The sequence below is a fragment of the Ranitomeya variabilis genome, chromosome 6 (genome assembly GCF_051348905.1).
Source record: "Ranitomeya variabilis isolate aRanVar5 chromosome 6, aRanVar5.hap1, whole genome shotgun sequence".
NCBI lineage: Eukaryota > Metazoa > Chordata > Amphibia > Anura > Dendrobatidae > Ranitomeya > Ranitomeya variabilis.
Window position 1 is genome coordinate 267,232,850 of NC_135237.1, and position 20,171 is coordinate 267,253,020.

General features: G+C 41.5%; 1 protein-coding gene across 1 annotated transcript in view; it reads left to right on the forward strand.

Moving 5' to 3' along the window:
- The window catches only part of ADAMTS16 (ADAM metallopeptidase with thrombospondin type 1 motif 16), a 370,445-nt gene that overhangs the window by 49,451 nt on the left and 300,823 nt on the right, over nucleotides 1-20,171 (forward strand). The window contains exon 4 of the mRNA XM_077269610.1: nucleotides 1,670-1,970. Within this exon, the coding sequence (XP_077125725.1) occupies nucleotides 1,670-1,970 (301 nt within the window). The remainder of the gene's footprint in view (nucleotides 1-1,669; nucleotides 1,971-20,171) is intronic.

Consider the following 20,171-nt stretch of genomic DNA (forward strand, 5'->3'; position numbering starts at 1 on the left):
GTTGCTGTTAGGGACCTTATATTTGGGGCTGTGGTAACCATATTGTTTCAGGCTGTACGGAACATTATACTGCATATTGGGCATACTGTGAGTTGTAGATTCATGAGATACAAATGTATATGCCTGACTTGAATTACAGTTGATTGCTGTACTGGTGGTGCTTATGGTGATGTACTCATGTACCAGTGTTGTATTTATTTATTAACAGTGGTTCTTGTGATGTATTCATGTACTAATGGAGTGTCACAATACATTTTTGGATTTGTGGCAGCTCTAGGTCAAATCAGTTTAAAACTTTTTTCCTTTTGGACCATCGGGGGTTAATGTCAGTTTCTTTCACCCTGCCGGCAATCTGATGTTACTGCAGTGATGCTGAGTCACCTGAAGGACCACCTGTTGAATCAGGTCACACCATGACATGGAGGTTCTGGTAATGCATTAATGTACTGGTTACTGGTAGTGGTTCTAGTGATGCATTTGTCTACTGATGGTGGTTCTGGGGATGTATTCATGTACTGATGGTGGTTCTAGTGACCTATTAATTTACTGATGATGGTTCTTATGCTCTTTTTACGTACTATTGATTGCTCTGGTGATTTATTCATGTACTGATTTATTTTAGTTTTGAATTAATGCACTGATAATTTTTCTGGTGATGAATGCTGCACTAGAACCATAAATGGTACATGAATACAGCACCAGAACAACTGTCACTACATGAAGATATCACCAGAATCACCTTCAGTACAGGATTACAAGACCAGAACCACCATCAGTACAGGAATGCAGCATCAAAACCACTATACATACAGCAAAGCAATATAACATAAGAACCACCATCAGTTTTGTTGCAAACTGTATTTGTTGCATCACAGGTATAAAAACCACCATCTGTATCCTTTTATTTTACCTTCCATTGGAGTATCGCTAAAAGCTGAACACCTTAAGTGAAACCAAATGGCCCTCATTATTATTAAGTATATAGTTTCCATTACTGTCCTTGGACTTGACATTTAAAATATAGAATGTCAGGGATGAATATCGCCATTTTTCCCTGATATGTGTAAATGATCTTCTAGCAATGAGTGATTCCATATCTAACTATGAAAACACACTCCCTGTTAAGCCTCACCTCTGAAGTAAAACATTTTTTATTTTCACTTTTGCTGGTATTTTTTGGATAAACAGGTAACAATTTCAGTGGCAAGTGGTTGTCAGAACTTTTTATCCGAGCCATCGGAGGGAGAAGGGGGTGCATTAGGGGTCTTGTTGCCTTAGTCTCTGACCCATTCCTTTATATGGGGGCTCAGGGTTCCAGTGTGTGGAGAAGCCATTGGTTTTAAATGCTTAGGGCACAAAAGTACCTTTTTCTTGCCATGGATTGGAGCTTAAAGGAGAAAAAAGCAGAAAAAGGCTAAACATTATAGTAAGCAATTTAGCACATAATTTTTAATTTATAACGGGAAGAGAAATTCAATTGAACATGTTTAAATGCCTGGAAACTCAAATGACATGATTGCACCATGTCTAACTGACAAATTATAAAATGCCTTTTTTTCTATTATTTATTTTAAAAAAAGTGTTTGAAATGTTCTCATTTCATTTTTCTTGACCATTTCTTACTTGCCCTGTGCATTTTTTTGTGATTTATTATGTTTTCTGTTTCCAGTCAGGCTTGATAAGGACACAAGAAGCTGATTATTTCTTGAAACCCCTGCCCGAACATATTGCACTTAAGCACAATTACTCGACTTCAAATGGCCAACAGCCCCATGTTCTATACAAGAGATCGACAGACAAACAAATGTATAAAGAAAATTTGGTATCTCTAGTTGAGAGGCAGCAAGAACTGGAGCATGAAAATGAGATTTACCATTTCCATCCAAATCCATCTCATCAAGATCTTCAACACATGGTCAAAAGACATGGAAGAAGTATTAAACAACACTACTGTGGAAGACGCAAGAAATGTATGTAAGGACATATTTTTGAACTTTAAAAAATTATTTCAAATTATTTAGTTTAAAGATTGGTATTACATTAAGTAAGATTGACAGACTTAATAAAAAATGAGAACTTAACTTAAACCATAAAATTCACACAACATCTGAGCTAAGTAGTCTGCTAGACACAAGGGCCTCGATTTGCCATTATTTTATTTAAAATCACTTTTCTTTTTGTCTTGCGGTATTTGTTGCCATTTTTAGAACCCAATTCTCCAAAATGGTGTAAACTGTAAATGAAAACTAAAAAAAAAAAACTTTTTGTCTTTAACTGTTTTCAGTATGTTGCAAAAATTTCTGGGATACATAAAATCCCTCCATGGGGAGGACTGTAGTCAGGGTTTGACTGGCCCACCGGAGAACCAGTGGATTCTCCAGTGGGCCCAGGCACTGGCACCTGCTGGCGTACTGGACAGCAGCTGCCTAGGGACCCCCACTGCTCCAGGGGCCCCTAGCCAGTGGCATGTTGCTAATTGCGGCACACCCAGCAGCTATGGGGGCCGTGAGTCAAGGGGGCCCACCCTGTGCCAGATTAGCAGCAGCTGGAGAAAGGAGCCTGTCCCTGCTAAAAAAAATGAATATTCACGCTTCTCCATGCCCCCATGAGCGTGTAGAGGAGTGAACATTCATTTCACTTTAATAGCGGGCAGTGTTAGCCGCAGGCTGAAGCTAACACTGCCTGCCTGTACAGCTGGTGTGGCTGCATTTGGGCCCCTGCAGGGCGGCTAACTCTGAGGGCAATCGGCGCTCAGGGAGTGATCACTGCAGCTTGGCAGCAGAGCGGAGCTGCAGGGATCCGATGCCGCCCTGCTTCCTGCCTGTTGCCCGATGCTTCCTGTCTGACACAGTGTGGCTAGATGATGTCATCATTCAGCACGCAGCTGTTTTAGACAGAAAGCTGCCAGCGACGAAGATGCTGCTGGGATGTGGAGCAGATCTGGGGAACGTTTGGAGAGGTGAGTGGTGCTGTGTGTCTGTCAGCATGTGTGTGTATGCAATGCGGTTCAGTGCTTTGTGTGTGTTTCTTGTGTGACAGAGTGGTGCGGTGCTGTGTGTGTGTATTGGAGATGTGTATTGGAGATTCACAATGATGTGGGTGATGGAGAGAGCAGTGATGACGGTGGTGGAGGAGAAGGCAATGTTGATGGTGGTGGAAAGGATGATGGGCTGGTGGGGAGGCAGTGATGAGGGTGTTGAAATGGGCAATATGGGGGTGGTGGGGAAGAAAGCAATGATGGTTGTGGTGGAAAGGACAATGATAGAGGTGATGGGGAGAGGCAATGATGGAGGTGTTGAAATGGGCAATGATGGAGGTGGTGGAATGGGCAATGAGGGGGTGGTGGGGGAGAAGGCAATGGTGGTTGTGGGGGGAGGCAATGATGGAGGTGTTGAAATGGGCAATGATGGAGGTGGTGGGATGGGCAATGATGGGGTTGTGGGGGAGGCAATGATGGAGTTATTGAAATGGGCAATGATGGGGTGGTGGGAGAGAAAGCAATGATGGTTGTGGTGGAAAGGACAATGACGGAGGTGGTGGGGGTAGGCAGTGATGGAGGCATTGAAATGGGCAATGATGGAGGTGGTGGAATGGGAAATGGTGGGGTGGGGGAGAGAAGGAAATGGGCAATGATGGGGTGATGGGGGAGAAAGCAATGATGGTTGTGGTGTAAAAGACAATGATGGTAGTGTTGGAAAGGACAATGGTGGTGCAGGAGGAGTCAATGATTGAGGTGGGGAATGGGCAATGATGGAGGTTGTGGGGGAGAAAGAAATGATGGGGTGGTGGGTGAGAAGGCAATGATGGAGGTGGTGATGAGGACAATGATGGTGGTGGTGGTGGGAGGCAACGATGGAGGTGTTGGAATGGGCAATGATGGGGGTGATGGGGAGAAACCAATGATGGTTGTGGTGTAAAGGACAATTATGGTAATGGTGGAAAGGACAATGGTGGTGGTGAGGGAGGAGGCAATGATTGAGGTGGTGGAATGGGCAATGATGGGGGTGGTGGGTGAGAAGGCAATGATGAAGTTGGTGATGAGGACAATGATGGGGTGGAGGGGGAGAACAATGATGGAGGTGGAGGGGGTCTGCATTATACCCTATGAGGGGGCTACATTATATTCTGTGGGTGAGCTGCATTATATTCTGTGTGGGTGCAGCATTATTCCCTCATGGGACTACATTATATTCTGGAGGGGCTGCATCATACTATATGAGGGGGCAGAATTATGCCCTATGGGGGGCTGCATTATACCTTATTAGGGGGTTGCATTAAACTCTGAGGGGGCTACATAATATTCTGTGGTGGGGCTGCATTATACTGTATGAGGAGGACTGCATTATAGCCTATGAGGGTGCTACATTATATTCTATGGGGGGCTGCATTATACCTTATGAGTGGTTGCATTATATTTTGTGGGATGCTGCATTATACCCTATGGGAGGCTGCATTATATTCTATGAGGGGGGCTGCATAATATTCTATGAGGGGGTACATTATTTTCTATGATGGAGGCTACATTATATTCTATGAGGGGGCTAAACAGCCTTATCCTTCTTCAAAAATATTGAGTGCCAAGTTTGTTTCGTATAACTATGAGGGGGCTACATTATATTCTATGAGGGGGCTATTTTATTTTCTATGAGGGGGCTACTCCAACCCCTGCTACATAATTATTATGTGTACTGCCTTATACCCTGATATTAGCGTGTTTTACCGCACAATTGGTGGTCTTGTATTTTTATGTATCTACATAGTGGGCCCCAAGAATGATTTTCTCTGGTGGGCCCAAGGTGCTCCAGTCCAACGCTGACTGTAGTACATCTGTGCAAAAATGTTACAACTTTTCCAAAAGTTGCCAATGATCAATTGGTTGAAAACATCTTGAAAGCCTAAACCAGGGGTGGGGAACCTTTTTCCAGCCAAGGGGCCATTTGGACATTTCTACAATCATCCGGGGTCACATAAAAATGATCACCTTGAAAATTACCCCGGTATATTTAGTCAAACAATTACGGTAACTCACCCTTAATGTGATGGCTGGAGCTGCTTCTATTTGGTGCAGCTGTGATGTTAGGCGATGATGATCATGTTGCTTCTCACAGATGCTTTTCCAGGGGTGGCACGAAGATCACAGGGGGCACAGAAATCACAAGGGGGGCACAAAGATCAAAGGAGGACACATAGCTGGGGGACACAGATCACGGAGGGGCACATAGCTGGAGGAGACAGATATAACAAGGGGCACAGATCACATGGGAGCACAAATATCACATGGGATACATAGCAGGGGGCACAGGGATCACAGGGGGCACAAAGCTGGGAGACACAGAGATTACAGGGATGCACATAGCTTGGGGGCACAGAGATCACAGGGGGGCATATAGCTGGAGGGCACAGAAATCACAGGGGGTACATAGCAGGGGGTACAGGGATCACAGGGGGCACAAAGCTGGGAGCCACAGAGATCACAGGGAGGCACATAGCTGGGGGCACATATCACAGGAGGCATATAGCTGAGGGGCAGAGAGATCACAGGAGGAACAGAGGTCACAGGGGGCACATAGCTGGGGGGCACAGAGATCACAGGGGCATATAGCTGGAGGGCACAGAAATCACAGGGGGGCATATAGCTGCAGGGGCAGAGAGATCTCAGGGGGAACAGAGAACACTGAGGGGCACAGAAATCACAGGGGGCACAAATCTGGGGTGACAGGGATCACAGGAGGGGCACAGAGATGACATGGGGCACATAGCTGGGAGGCACAGAAATCACAGTGGGCTTATAGTTGGGGGAGCAAAGAGATCATACTGAGGCACATAGCAGGGGGGCACAGAGATCACAGTGGATTCATAGATTAGCTGAGGGACACAGATCACCTGCAGACACAGAGCTGCCAGCACAGAGATCTCTTTGGCAGCAGCTCCTCTTCTGGGACGGGAAAGCATTTGGTGCTAGCCATGCCCATCCCTGCGCTAACCCCACCCACCCCATCACTAACCCTGCACACCCCGATGACACCATTCATGTGCAGGGCAGGCAGCGTTCTGTGATGATGAACTCTGCGCACCGTGTACTTGGAGTTGAAGGGCCGGCAGGGTGCGGCTGCCGCCCGGACATTTCAGACTCCGGGGACCTTCCCGCGGGCCATATGAAAAGCTACCCCTGGCCTAAACCATGCCCATATTGGAAAAGTAAAGTAAAAACAGACTAAAAGAGGCGCAAATAAAAACAGCCCAGTAATACATAAAACTAGACCAAATAAACTGCAAAAGCTATGATGAATCGATTCCATAGAGCCTTAAAAAAAAGTGAAACCTTTTAGAACAATCTAAAATGGTTATTGTTTATTAAAAAAAATAATGAAACGCTTTTTTGTCTTTTTGGGTTTTGTGCGATGAACCATAACCGTGGTATTGCTCCTTGGCACTGTTCAAGTGCAAACAGCTTACTGCAAATTACCCTGTTGTTTGTGTTTCATCTGCACTTAGCACAAAACTGCAGCAATTGGCAATGCACTGTGTTTTGCAGCACAAATTTTGTCCACAAAGCAATTGCCACTCATTATGCAACATATGATCACCTAGAGGCAATATCCATTTTTGCTTGTTGTTAGTAGCTTATGTTCATGATCTGCCTAAGATGCCATTTAAACAGCTAACTTATGCATTATACTTTATAGAGGACTTTTCACTGTATTTTTAAAAATTGACTACCTCCTCCAATTTTTGTGCCCCTCCATTCCAAAGTCATACCCTCTATTACTAATGATGTAAGGTTTCCCTTCAAACAACTAGGTGTCTACCACAAAACTATAGTCAAAATAGAAAACGCAAATGCCTACAGAGAAAATATGTGGTCTACGTCTATTTGGGTGAAGGGGACATTTTGCAATTTCTATAAATGGGAGGAGCATCACATTAAAATGGATGGTGACAGAAGAAATAAACTGTTCTATTGGTAATAAATCTTGTTTGCCTCTCAGTAATCTAATTAGATGTTCCCTATTTCCATGTCTTTGTAAATGTCCATAAATCTGTTTATCCAGTAAAAATCTCACCTTGGTGAGTGAGGACACTGGACAGGACAGAAACTGCATTTATACTGATTATCACGGACAAGCGTTCTTACGAATAATTATTTCATGATAATCTTTCAGTGTTTGCAGAGTGCCAATCACCCGATCAATTAACAAAATGCTGGTGTACAGTGAAAAATTGTTTGGTGACATCACTTACCCCGGTTTGCCTGTTTAAATCTATGTTAAAGGACCGATCGGTGGTCTTTTAGCGTAGCCAGTTGGTCTGTATAAATTGGTCTCTAAATAGAAGAGAATATTGTTAGTTTCCCTGTATTGGGGGCAATGGAAGGCAGCTCATCAGTCAGCGCACACAGCAGACCTCTGTAGCTCAATGCAGGGAAGAGCCCATTTACTGTCATTACAGAGAAAAAAAGTAAAACACCACATTTCTAACTTTTCTAACTTAATCTAATACTAATCCTGTTAACCAAGAAGGGCATGGATGGAACAGGTACCAAGAGACATATGACAAGTTTGAAACTATTACAAGCTTCCATTGATTAAATCTCTAAAAACTGAGCATTTTGGCCATAAAATTCTGAGAGGAAGAAAGTCAAATACTGCATGCTGCCAAAAGCACCCCATAAAGCATGAGGGTGGCCATGCAATGCAGTAGGCATGGCTCTTTTGCATCAATCCCCAGAAGACGTATAAAGCTTGAGGGTAAAATGAATAAAAGAGAATTTAGATTTCAACTCTATTGATTTGTACAAGAGAACTGCAATTTGAGAGATTTATTTTCCACCAAGACAACAATCCCCCTAAAATAGTTCCAAAGAATGGTTTGAAATAACAATAGTGGTGTCCTTAAGTGACCAATTTGGAGTCCAGGCTTTCATCCAATTGACAATTTGTGGCTGCACTCAATTATAGATGTTTGGCCTCCATCAAAAAGAGGCAGAACCTAAAAGTCTAACAAATAGGGTAAAAAACATTTTTATTGTTGCCCTTAAAATGGTACATGTAATTTCTGGTATAAACCGTTGCAATTTAGATATGATGATGTTAATGATTCAGTTGTCCTAAGGTTCATCACAAAAAATATGAGAATTAAAAAAAAATGTTAAACTGTTCCCACCACTGTGAGCTGCCTCCATTAATATAATTTGGAGGCAATAAAAATAGCACATCTACAGAAATTAATGAGACAGAGAATTTGCAGATTTTTTAAAACTTAGACTTTACCTTCCACTTTTTGGGTCATACCCTTCACAAAATGTATAAAGCACAGTGCTCTTGACGCTTGAATGCTAGACGGTACTTAAAAGTGCAGTACTTGACATGGGAAATGTCCTATGTCCTGTAATGCAGCCATAATGTTTTTTAACCCCTACAAGATCAATAAATCATAAACTTCAGCTTATCTACAAGTGGAATACTGGGAAAAAATATATAGAATGTGTCAGAAAAAAAAAGTCGACTTCTGAACGATTACTGTGACTTTACTGCCCCCATAGTAAAATACCTTCTGTGTATAATTTTATATGTACGCATGTATGTGTATATATAACAAAATAAATATAGTGTCTGACTATTTAAACCATACAACAAGACAACAGAAAAATGTATACAGATTTGGAAGAGATCATAACTAAAATTTGGTTGAAAAAAACAGAATTTAACCCCTTCATGACCTTGGGATTTTCCGTTTTTCCGTGTTCGTTTTTCGCTCCCCTCCTTCCCAGAGCCATAACTTTTTTATTTTTCCATCAATTTGGCTATGTGAGGGCGTATTTTTTGCGGGATGAGTTGTACTTTTGAACAACATCATTGGATTTATCATGTCATGTATTAGAAAATGGGAAAAAAATTCCAAGTGCGGTGAAATTGCAAAAAAAGTGCAGTCCCACACTTGTTTTTTGCTTGGCTTTTTTGCTAGGTTCACTAAATGCTAAAACTGACCTGCCATTATGATTCTCCAGGTCAGTTCGAGTTCATACACACCTAACATGACTAGGTTATTTTTTATCTAAGTGGTGAAAAAAATTCCAAACTTTGCTAAAATAAAAAAAAATTGTGCCATTTTCCAATACTCGTAGCGTCTCCATTTTTCATGATCTGGGGTCGGTTGAGGGCTTATTTTTTGCGTGCCGAGCTGGCGTTTTTAATTATACCATTTCAGTGCAGATACGTTCTTTTGATCGCCCGTTATTGCATTTTAATGCAATGTTGCGGCGACCAAAAAAAGTAATTCTGGCGTTTTTAATTTTTTTCTCGCTACGCTGTTTAGCGATCAGGTTAATGCTTTTTTTTATTGATAGATTGGGCGATTCTGAACTCGGCGATACCAAATATGTGTAGGTTTGATTTTTATATTTTTTTTTATTTATTTTGATTGGGGCGAAAGGGGGGTGATTTAAACTTTTATATTTTTTTTATTTTTTTTTACTTTTTTTTTACTTTTGCAATGCTTTTATAGCCTCCATGGGAGGCTAGAAGCAGGCACCACGCGATCGGCTCTGCTATATAGCAGCGATCTGATGTTCGCTGCTATGTAGCAGAAATGCAGGTGTGCTGTGAGCGCCGGCCACAGGGCCATCCGGGATCAGTAACCATAGAGGTCTCAAGGACCTCTATGGTTACTATTCAGAAGCATCGCTGACCCCCAATCATGTGACGGGGGTCAGCGATGCGCTCATTTCCGGCCGCCCGGCCGGAAGCGCCGGTTAAATGCCGCTGTCTGCGTTTGACAGCGGCATTTAACTAGTTAATAGGCACGGGCAGATCGCGATTCTGCCCGCGCCTATTACGGGCACATGTCAGCTGTTCAAAACAGTGGACATGTCCCAGCTTTGATGCGGGCTCACCGCGGGAGCCCGCATCAAAGCGGGGCTTCTGACCTCGGACGTACTATCCCTCCGAGGTCAGAAAGGGGTTAAGTAAATAGAAACTTGATTAGTATTTGTAATTCCAGTGTACATGTTCTTATTATAAACAGTAGTTTTTGCCTCATTAATAATATATATAAAACTGTGTTGGAGTTGTAACTATAAAGCAAAACATATGGTAGAGGAACAGGTTAAATAAGACAAAGCAGTTTGCTCCATCTGATGAAAGCATGCACAGAGCCACACTGTCACACAACATCAGCTCTCATGAAATCGCCATCTTATCCACTTTGTTTGAACTGTTAAACGCAGTTAATTTTCTGCACAGAAAAATGCAATATAAAATAATACAGCATGGGAACATGGCCTTAGACACCAGTGGACGTTATGTCTTGGTCCATTTTTTCTTTTTTGGTGATCAGTTTGACCAAAATGCTCGCCTTTTTACAACCACGGTAGTGGTGCCACACAATGCTATAATAAATACCACCATGCAGCGCTCTAAAATTAGCAACATTCAATTAATAAATGACAACAGAAAATATTGTAAGTATTTTATAGTATGCAATTAATTGTACTGTACAATTCATATTAGATTCATAGCAGTTTCAAACCTCAGCTACGAGGCCGTCCTGTTTTTCACTTGAGCAGAAGTGGCTGTTGCACCCTGTGTGACACACAACCCACACTCCAGTCCTATTAACACCCACATTACATCCGCCATACAAGTATACAAGTATGGCTTTGGGAGGTGCGTTCCCACAAACCGTCATAAATGTATAGGGTGATGATCGCGCTGGCTCACTTCGAGTGCCAGTGCTATGTAAAGCGGGTGTCAGTGCTGAGAGCTGATAAACTGAAGAAACGCCCATGATCTGTGCTAGCCAATGATCTCCATGGTGACTCCGGGTCGAAAGATGGCCACGGGGTCACCCAGGAACAGTGGCCTATAAGCTCCTGCTCAGAACATGGCTGACACTACTCCCTGTGTGCGATGAGCTGACCTAATACCCTGCAATGCAAAATCATTGCATACTATTAGATCAGTAATCAGGGCAGGGAAAGATGATGTCCCATCCTGAGAAAAAATATTTTGTAAAAAAAAAAATTGTGAAAATATTCTTTTTTAATAACAAAACAAAAAAAATGAAAAAATATACATCCAATAAATATGCATATTTATGTAAAAAACAAAATAAAGTAAACATATTTACTATTGCCGCTTCCAGAACTACCTGGCCTATAAATCTGTCCCACTAGTTAACCCCTTCAGTGAACACCGTAAAAAAATAAAAACATGGCAAAAAACTATGCTTTTTCATGGTACTGCTGATCAAAAAGTGGAAAAAAACATGAAAAAGTTGAATGTAAATAAAAACGATATTGCTGAAAATGTCATCTGGTCCCGCAAAAAACAAGCCATACTCCAGCTCCATCAACAGAAAAAAAATAATTATTTTTGCATTACTGTACTCTCTAGCTCTTAGAATACAGTAATGCAAAAATAATTATATTTTTTTCAATAAAATGATTTCTGTAAAAGCGTCAAAACATAAAAAATGATATAAATATGGTATCTCTCCAATTGTACTATCGCTGTTAACACACGGTGAATGGCATAAAAATATAAAAATTCCTGAATTGCTGGTTTTTGTTCATTCTGCCTCTGAAAAATCAAAGTAGAAAGCAATCAAAGATCATTGTGACCAGAAAAAAAACAAGCCGTACTCCAGCTCCGTCAGCGGAAAAATAAAATCGGCATCACTGCAATTGTACTGACCCAGAAAATAAAGTTTTCTTATCAGTGTTAACACATGGTGAATGCCATAAAAAATAAAAATTCCTGAATTGCTGTTTTTTGCTCATTCAGCCTCCCAAAAATTTGAGTAGAAAGCAATCAAAAACATTGTGACCAAAAATGGTACCAATAAAAACGTCAATTCGCCCAGAAAAAAACAAGACCTTACATGACTCTGTTGGCAGAAATATAGAAAAATTATAGCTCTCAAAATATGGCAAAGCAGAAACCTTGTTTTGCAAAATTTGCAAAAAGTGTCTTTTAGTGTGTGACAGCAGCCAAACATTAAAAAAAAACTACATAAATCTATCGCTGTAATTGCACCGACTCGAAGAATGAAGTAGTCTTATCACTTACACCGAGGAACAATGTAACAAATAAATAAAACACATTCTTTACACGCAGTTGATCTGTTCTTTCTACCTCCCAAAAATATGGCTCTTATCCTGCATTCTACGCTGAGTGCCTACAGTGGGGTTTCTATGTAAATCTCTAAAATACATGACTCAGACAGACCCCACCATGGAAGATTCACTATAATGATGTAGATTGAGACACTGTGGACTGTCTAACCTATGATCCATTGGTGTCTGACTCTTTAAGCACGCATAAAAGTGTTGTAGATGACAATTTTGTGCATCTCCCAAACGGACACTGCTGAACAGAGGCCAAACTGAGTCCAGAGTAACTCTGCTTCTTCATTTACAGTGAATAGATCCCTTGGGAATTTAATCTTCCTTTGGAGATTTAGATGGACACCTTGATATAAGTGCTCACCGTAGAGCACAGAATAATTAAATGTTAAGTAAATTGTTCCAAATAAAAGTTTCAACTCAATCCACAAAAAAGAAAGTCCCCACTGAGGTCCGTCATCTGGCAATTGGAATATAGGGTGTTTAACGTTACTGGTAGCGCATAATCTCTGGAATAGTGCTATGGCTCCTCAATCCCCCAAAGAAAACAATCTAATTCTGCTCTTCAAAATCCAAATGCACACTGCCGTCTGAGCCCCACAGTGTGCCTAAACCACACTTGGCATCCACTTTTGGCATTTCTATAGCAATGAGAGCCTGCTTAATTTAAGGAGTCCTTATCTCCAGAAACACGAACTGAGCACAATGTATAGGCACTACAATGTATGGGCACTGCTACAGCAGATTTGCAATTTTCACTGATGCTTGTTTCTGGAAAATATCCATAGTCATAATCATCACTGCACCTGTAGATAAATTGTAGTGTAATTTCCAAAATAGGTTCACTTGTTGGGGGGATTCTGCTCTTCTGGCACTTAAAGGCTCTGTATATGAAGTCTGACTCTTTGCAGACTATTCTACGATAATTTGTTTTCAGTCTCTATATACAGATTCTATAGTGCCAGAACAACAGCATCCCCCCATAAGTGACCCCATGTTACATATTAATCTAATATATAAAGCTGAATGTGTGTGTGTGTGTGTATGTATGTATGTGTGTATGTCCGGGATTGGCATCTGCATTGTCGCAGCTACAGCCACAAACTTTTGCACAGTCACACGTCTGGACCCCGAAAGCGTCGTAGGCTATGTTGTGAGGCAAAATTTTAACCCAGCGCATTCCAATTCACCAAACAATTTTGCCCCTATCTACATATTGGGGAAAAAGTGAAAGGAAAAGTGTTGGAGGCAAATTGACAGCTGCCAAATGTGAACAAGGGGGACTTAAAGAGAGAGCGATGGCGCCAAAGAGTATATACCGTACAGTTGCTAAGGTGGGGCCCCGACATGGGATACTCACCACACATGGGGATATGAACACACACAAAATGCGCCACACACTACCACGTGCTTGAACACATATCACCCTCAGCACACATTTCAACACACATACACCAACCTCGCCACATAAAAGTCCAAACACAAAAGTCGCCACTCAAAACTCACCATGCACAAAACTCGCCACATGCAAAACTAGGCTCACGCAGAACTCGCCACACGTGCAAAACTCACCTCATGGAAAACTCGCCACACGCAAAACGTGCACACGCGGAAAAATTGCCACATGCACAAAAGTTGCAACACATGCAAAAGTTGCCTCACACAAAACTTGCACATACTCAAAACGCACCACACATAATACTCGCCATGCGCAAAACTCGCCATGCGCAAAACTTGCTGCACACAACTTGCTACACTAACCTGTCACATGCAACTCGACACACAAAAAGTTGCTACACGCATGTCGCTACACAAAACTCATCTCACAAAAGTCACTACATGCATGTTGCCACACAAAACTCTACACACAACTTGACACATGAAACTCGCCCTAAAACACACACAAGTCTGGTATTATCCTTCAAAAATAAAAATCTGATTAATAAGCAGACAAACTACAAGAGCAACAACTGTACCATATAGGAAATACGGCAGCTGTCAGTCATATGACCTGTCTATTATGTGTATGTGTGAGCTAATATATACTGCCAGGGGGAGGGCTTCCTGTTGGCTGGGGATTTATCAGGCTGCCAATTTAGCTTACAAATACTGAGGTAAAAATACTGAGCAAATAACGTGTGAACGAGGTCTAATACAGGAGGAGATGACATACAGATATATACTATATACAGGGGAGATGACACACACATATATACTATATACAGGGGAGATGACACACAGATATATACTATATACAGGTATACAGGAGGAGATGACACACAGATATATATTATATACAGGAGATGACATACAGATATATACTATACACAGGAGATGACTTACAGGTATATTCTATATACAGGAGAAGATGATTTACAGGTATATACTATATACAGGAGGAGATGATACACAAATATATACTATATACAGGAGGAGATGACACACAGACATATACTATATACAGGAGGAGATGACACACAGGTATATACTATATACAGGGGAGATGACACACACATATATACTATATACAGGGGAGATGACACACAGGTTTATACTATATACAGGAGGAGATGACATACAGGCATATACTATATAAAAGAGGAGATGACACATAGGTATATAGAGGAGGAGATGACATACAGCAGGTACATACTATATACAGGGGAGATGACATACAGGTATATACTATATACAGGAGATGACATACAGGTATATACTATATATAGGAGGAGATGACACATAGGTATATACAATATACAGGAGGAGATGACATACAGCAGGTATATACTATTTACAGGGGAGATGACATACAGGTATACACTATATACAGGAGATGACATACAGGTGTATACTATGTATAAGGGAGATGACAAACATGTATATACTGAGGGGAAAATGAGAGGTGTGAGGTGAAAATGAAAAGGTGTGAGTGCAAAATGAGAGGAGTGAGGGAAAATAGTGGAGTGATCAGAAAATGACAGATGTGAGGTCGAAATCACAAGTGGTAGGGGGGAATGAGAGGAGTGAGGGGGGAATGAGAGGAGTGATGGGAAAATAAGAGAAGTGAGGTGCTATAACTAACCACAGATATTTACTATGCCCAGGCAATGCCGGGCTCTTCAGCTAGTAAATACATAAAAGGGTGCAGGGATCATATTGACAACACATACTGTATGGATCACAGAACTTTATACCATTGGGTTGTAAAGAAAAAAATTGTTACATTTTTACAAAAAAAATGTTGTTTGACTTTTTATAGACTATTCTATGATAATTTGTCTTCAAACTACATTTTTTGTGGGATTCTGCTGTTCTGGCACCTCAACAAAGGCACTACCAATGTGGCATGGCACCATCACACCATTCCAGCAAAATGTGCACTACAGTATGGCGCTTCTTCCCTTCTGAGCTTTGCACTGTGCCTCAAAAGTAGTTTTCAACCGCATATGAGGTATTGGCGTATTCAGGAAAAATTGTGTAACATATTTTGTGGTCCATCTTCTCCTACTATGCCTTTTGAAAATTGCAAACTTTGGGCAAAAGTAAAATTTATATATGATTTTTCCATTGACTCTGCCCAATGTTATACAATTCTGTGCATCACCTGAGGATTAAAAATGCTTACTACATGACTAGATGAATTCCTAAAGAGGCATAGTTCCCAAAATGAGGTCACTTGTAGGGGTTTCTGCTGTTTTGGCATGACATAGGCACTTCAAATGTGACATGGCATCTGCAATCTGTTCCAGCCATAATTGCGCTCCAGAACTCAATTGGTGTTCCTTCCCTTCTGAGCACTGCTATGTACCCAAACAGTAGTTTCCCACCACATATGTGCTATCTGGGCTTTGGGATAAATTGCATAACAAATCGTATAGTCTATTTTCCCCTGCTAATCTTTTGATTATGAAATATCTGTTGCTACAGCAACATTTTTGTGTGAAATAAAAACATTTTTTTCATTTTCACAGCTCAACAGTATAAACTTCTGTAAATCCTACGTGGATTTAAGGTGCTCACCACACCTCTAGATAAATTCCTTCAGGGGTGTCGTATCCAAAATGAGTCAATTATGGGGGTTTCCACTGCTTAGTCACTTCAGGGGCTTTGCAAACGTGTGTCACGGGTGTGTCAGATGTGAAGATCTTTGTGATTAGCTGAAGCACCTTCTTGATTTTTCCATCTCTGTTATGGAGCGATCTCCTTCTCCCTCTAGGACCCAAAATTATCTCCACCTTCTGCTGCTAATTACACACCTGTGATGTAGGTTTAAATACATTCAATTGATGTAGCATGGTGCTGGTGTTAGCTCTTGTCTGTCTATTTGTAAGTTCCTTCTCAGATGATTCTTGGAGGATTGCTGGCGTGACACCTCAGTTGTCTTCTCAAGCTAAGTGTTCCCCTCTTTCCTAGTGTTTGGGCTCCCCCTCACCCTCACTGTTGTTGTGCACTTATCCTTCACCCAGCGTGACAACATGACAACCGCTATCTGTTCCAGCAAATTTTGCACTCCAAAATTCAAATGATACTCCTTCTTTTGTGATGTTTGCCGTGCACCCAAACAGTAGTTTTCCTCCACATATGGTGTATTTGCACACTCAGAAGAAATTGCAAAATAAATTGGTTCATTTTCTACTGTTCTCCTTGTAAAAATGGAAAATTTGGGGCTAAATGAAGATTTTTGTGGGAAAAATTAAAATGTTAGTTTTTTCCTAATACATTGATTTAATTCCTGTGGAGCACTGTAACACTAGTTACAGTTCATGGACAGGCTGTGAGGCAAGATAGTGAAACGTTCTGGGATCAGATACCAACAAAGCACATGAGCAAAAGGGAAAATATAAAGGCAAAGTCGTGTCATAGTCTGGTCAGGAGAATAGCGGATCAGAGCAAAGGGGTTGAGCAAGCGGATAGTCAAAACTATTTATAAAGTCATTCAGCAATAGATAAAAAAACAAAAAAACAGAAACATAGTGAATGAATACCCTGCAGCAAATAAATAAACAGCAATAGTGCATGAATACAATATAGGGTACTTAGTTAACATGTTTTTTTTTAATCAAAATCCATCCCACCACTTCACAGTGACCCTGATTGAGACAGTCCTAACTCTGATATTAAACACATTACCGTTTGTCAAGTGACATGCATGTGAATAAGGGCTGAGAAGGACTGCATCCAACTAGTGGACACACAGCCATGGGAAACCACATCAATATAGTGCCCAGATCAAGGAAACCTCTTGTCCCTCATTGTCAGTGTGCGTAAGGTCTGAGGTACTGCAGCGTGGGCCTGTGTTATTGCGCAGCCCCACATAAAGTGAGTCTACCTTCTCCTACTGCACGCTCTGTCTTCCCGCCAAGTGTCCTGCTTTCCTGGGCACCACCTCTTTTATACTGACACGCCCCCAACAGTTGAGTGCAAAGGTCTGTCCGGGTTGGAAAGCTTTACCTCCAGCAACAATGCTGACAGCCCCGATAGTTCCGGAACTGGCACGAGAGAAGCATCACCAACCCGGTCCATCTTCCTGCAACCACATAAAGCAACAATAGTAAGAATTGGAAAATTTGACCTACATCAGGATGGTGAAAGCGGGCTTTGGGGTGAAGGGGTTAATTATCTGCCTGTTTCTACTCTTTATCAGAATTTATGTACAGCTAGTTACTGGTGTGGCAGTAAAAACAAGATAAGAAGATATTATGACATTCATAGGCACATGTTTTAGAGTGTACTCCTTTTGGTTGACTCCTTAAGAATGTAAAAGCCAGACTAGTAGATTAATGCTTATCTCATAAGAAGCCAGTACTAAAAATCATTTCATTAGTTTGCAATGCAGTGTGTTGGGCAAAATACATAATATTGATACTTTAGGAATTTATTTGTAGGTACCAAATGAAGTAGAGCCAGATATGTGAATGCACCCAGGAACACTAAATGTATAGGCAGTCTGACAACTTGTGGCTGACATGCATTAACTCTCAGAAACAGGATAGCTAAAAGCATGAGCAGCATAGGAAGAGCGGAGATTAAAAATAATAATGAAACTTGATTGCAGAGGTGTGAACGGCAGTCTTGACAGAGATGAGATTATCAGATACTTGATTGCAGCAGAGTTGATGGCACCAAGATTTATAGGACTGAACTAGTCATTGCAGATTGCTTCAGACCCTGGTTCTGCAATGCATCTGGGAGTTCCACCCTAAATGCCGAATCCAAGCAAACTGTTGATGGTGCTAAATACTACAGTGAACATGAACTGAGTTCAAATGAACTACTTTCGTAATTTTTCCTCTGAACATGTCCATTTGAGCAGACTCGCACAGAAACGTAGCACACTACATTTCTATATTTGTTTTAACAAACGTACATGTTCAGACAAAAAAGCACAAGATAATTTGAAGTCCGTTTTTGTCATTGCATGCCGTTGACTGTAAGGCATCGAGTTTCGTGCTCGTGCGACTGAGGCACTGACCTAAGAAAATTCAACTTAAACATCTGTTAATTTTCCAACTTACAACCACATCCAAAACTTTATCCTCTGGTTCGCAGCCAGAACGTCCATTTCAGTCCATTGCCATGGACGACCGCATCATCATATAATCTGAGGGTGCAGTAATGGCATGCTCATGTTTCTGGTCTGAGTCAGTCTCACATAGACAGGCCTCCACAGGGCTCCTGCTCTGTTGGCAAAACCAAATACTGACACACTCAAACCTCAACTGAAAGTTGAAATGGGAATCATGGACATGGGCCATTTCCAAGTCCCAGAGTGGAGGGAGAGATCCGTCCCACTACTATCCTACCACCTTATATATCTCTCCAAAAATAGCTTAACGAAATCCGCACTCTTTTATTTTGCATTGTACCCACAGCTTTGGCTGTAATTACTATGCTCTCCAGTGGGTTTAAGATGTTTCTATGCACATCCTGATGGACACATATGATTCTCCTCACTGCTTTACATAACCCCATTCTGTTGAAATTTGGGGGGTTGAACGCTAGTTAGAATACAGGGTGCTTGTGATAGGGCATCCGAATTTCCTTGCACCTTACCAGCTCGATGTTTGACTGAGAAGTTTACGTTTTTCAATGACAGACACCATCTGGTTACTTGAGCATTTCTCTCCTTGGCATTTCTCATCCAGACCAGGGGTGAATGGTACATTACCAAGTGAAACTGTCACCCCAGTAAATAATAATGTAGGGACTCCAAGGATCATTTAATCACCAAGCACTCCTCCACTACACTATAATTTTTCTCTGGGTAAGTTTCCTACTCAAGTAGGTGACTTATGTTCTTCTCTTTTCACCTCTTGGGACAAAACCCCTCCCAGGCCTACCTGCGAGGTATCCATTTGCCCAATTAAAGCTTTTCTTGAAGTTTGGCCTCGTGAGGATGTGCTGTCATTCTCCTGGAAAAATTATGTATATATCGTCGATAATACCCAATGATGCTTAGGAATGCTCTTGCCTGTTTCATAGTAAGAGGTCGGGTCTAGTTTTGAATGGTCCTGATTTTTTGTTTGGAGTTTGATAACCACAACCACCAACCACGTACCCCAAGTACCAGGCTGCCTCGAGACCTATTGCATGTTTTTGGGTGTGATGGCAGGGTTGAGCAAATCCACTAGTACTTGCACCTGGGCATGCCAGTCAGTACTACAGATGACATCATCCAAGTACACAGACACATATTTCTGATGGGGGCTCTAAAATTATGTCCATCAGTCTCTGGAATGTGAACATGGCCCCATGTAACTTGAAAAGCAATATGACACTGATATAGCCCTATGAAGATGGTATTTTCTTTTGCAGACTGTCAGAGGCACCTTCCAGTAACACTTGATCAGATTGAGCGAAGTGAAGTAATAAACCTGCCCCAGTCTCTCAATCTGTTCATGTACCCCGGGGCATTGGATAAAGGTCAAATTTTGACACTTCATTCACTTTCCAGAAATAGTTACAAAAGGGTAATGATCCGTCCGACTTTGGAATTGGAACGGTGGTATTAGCCCTCTCACTCTGGGAGTCCTCAGTAACGCCGGAG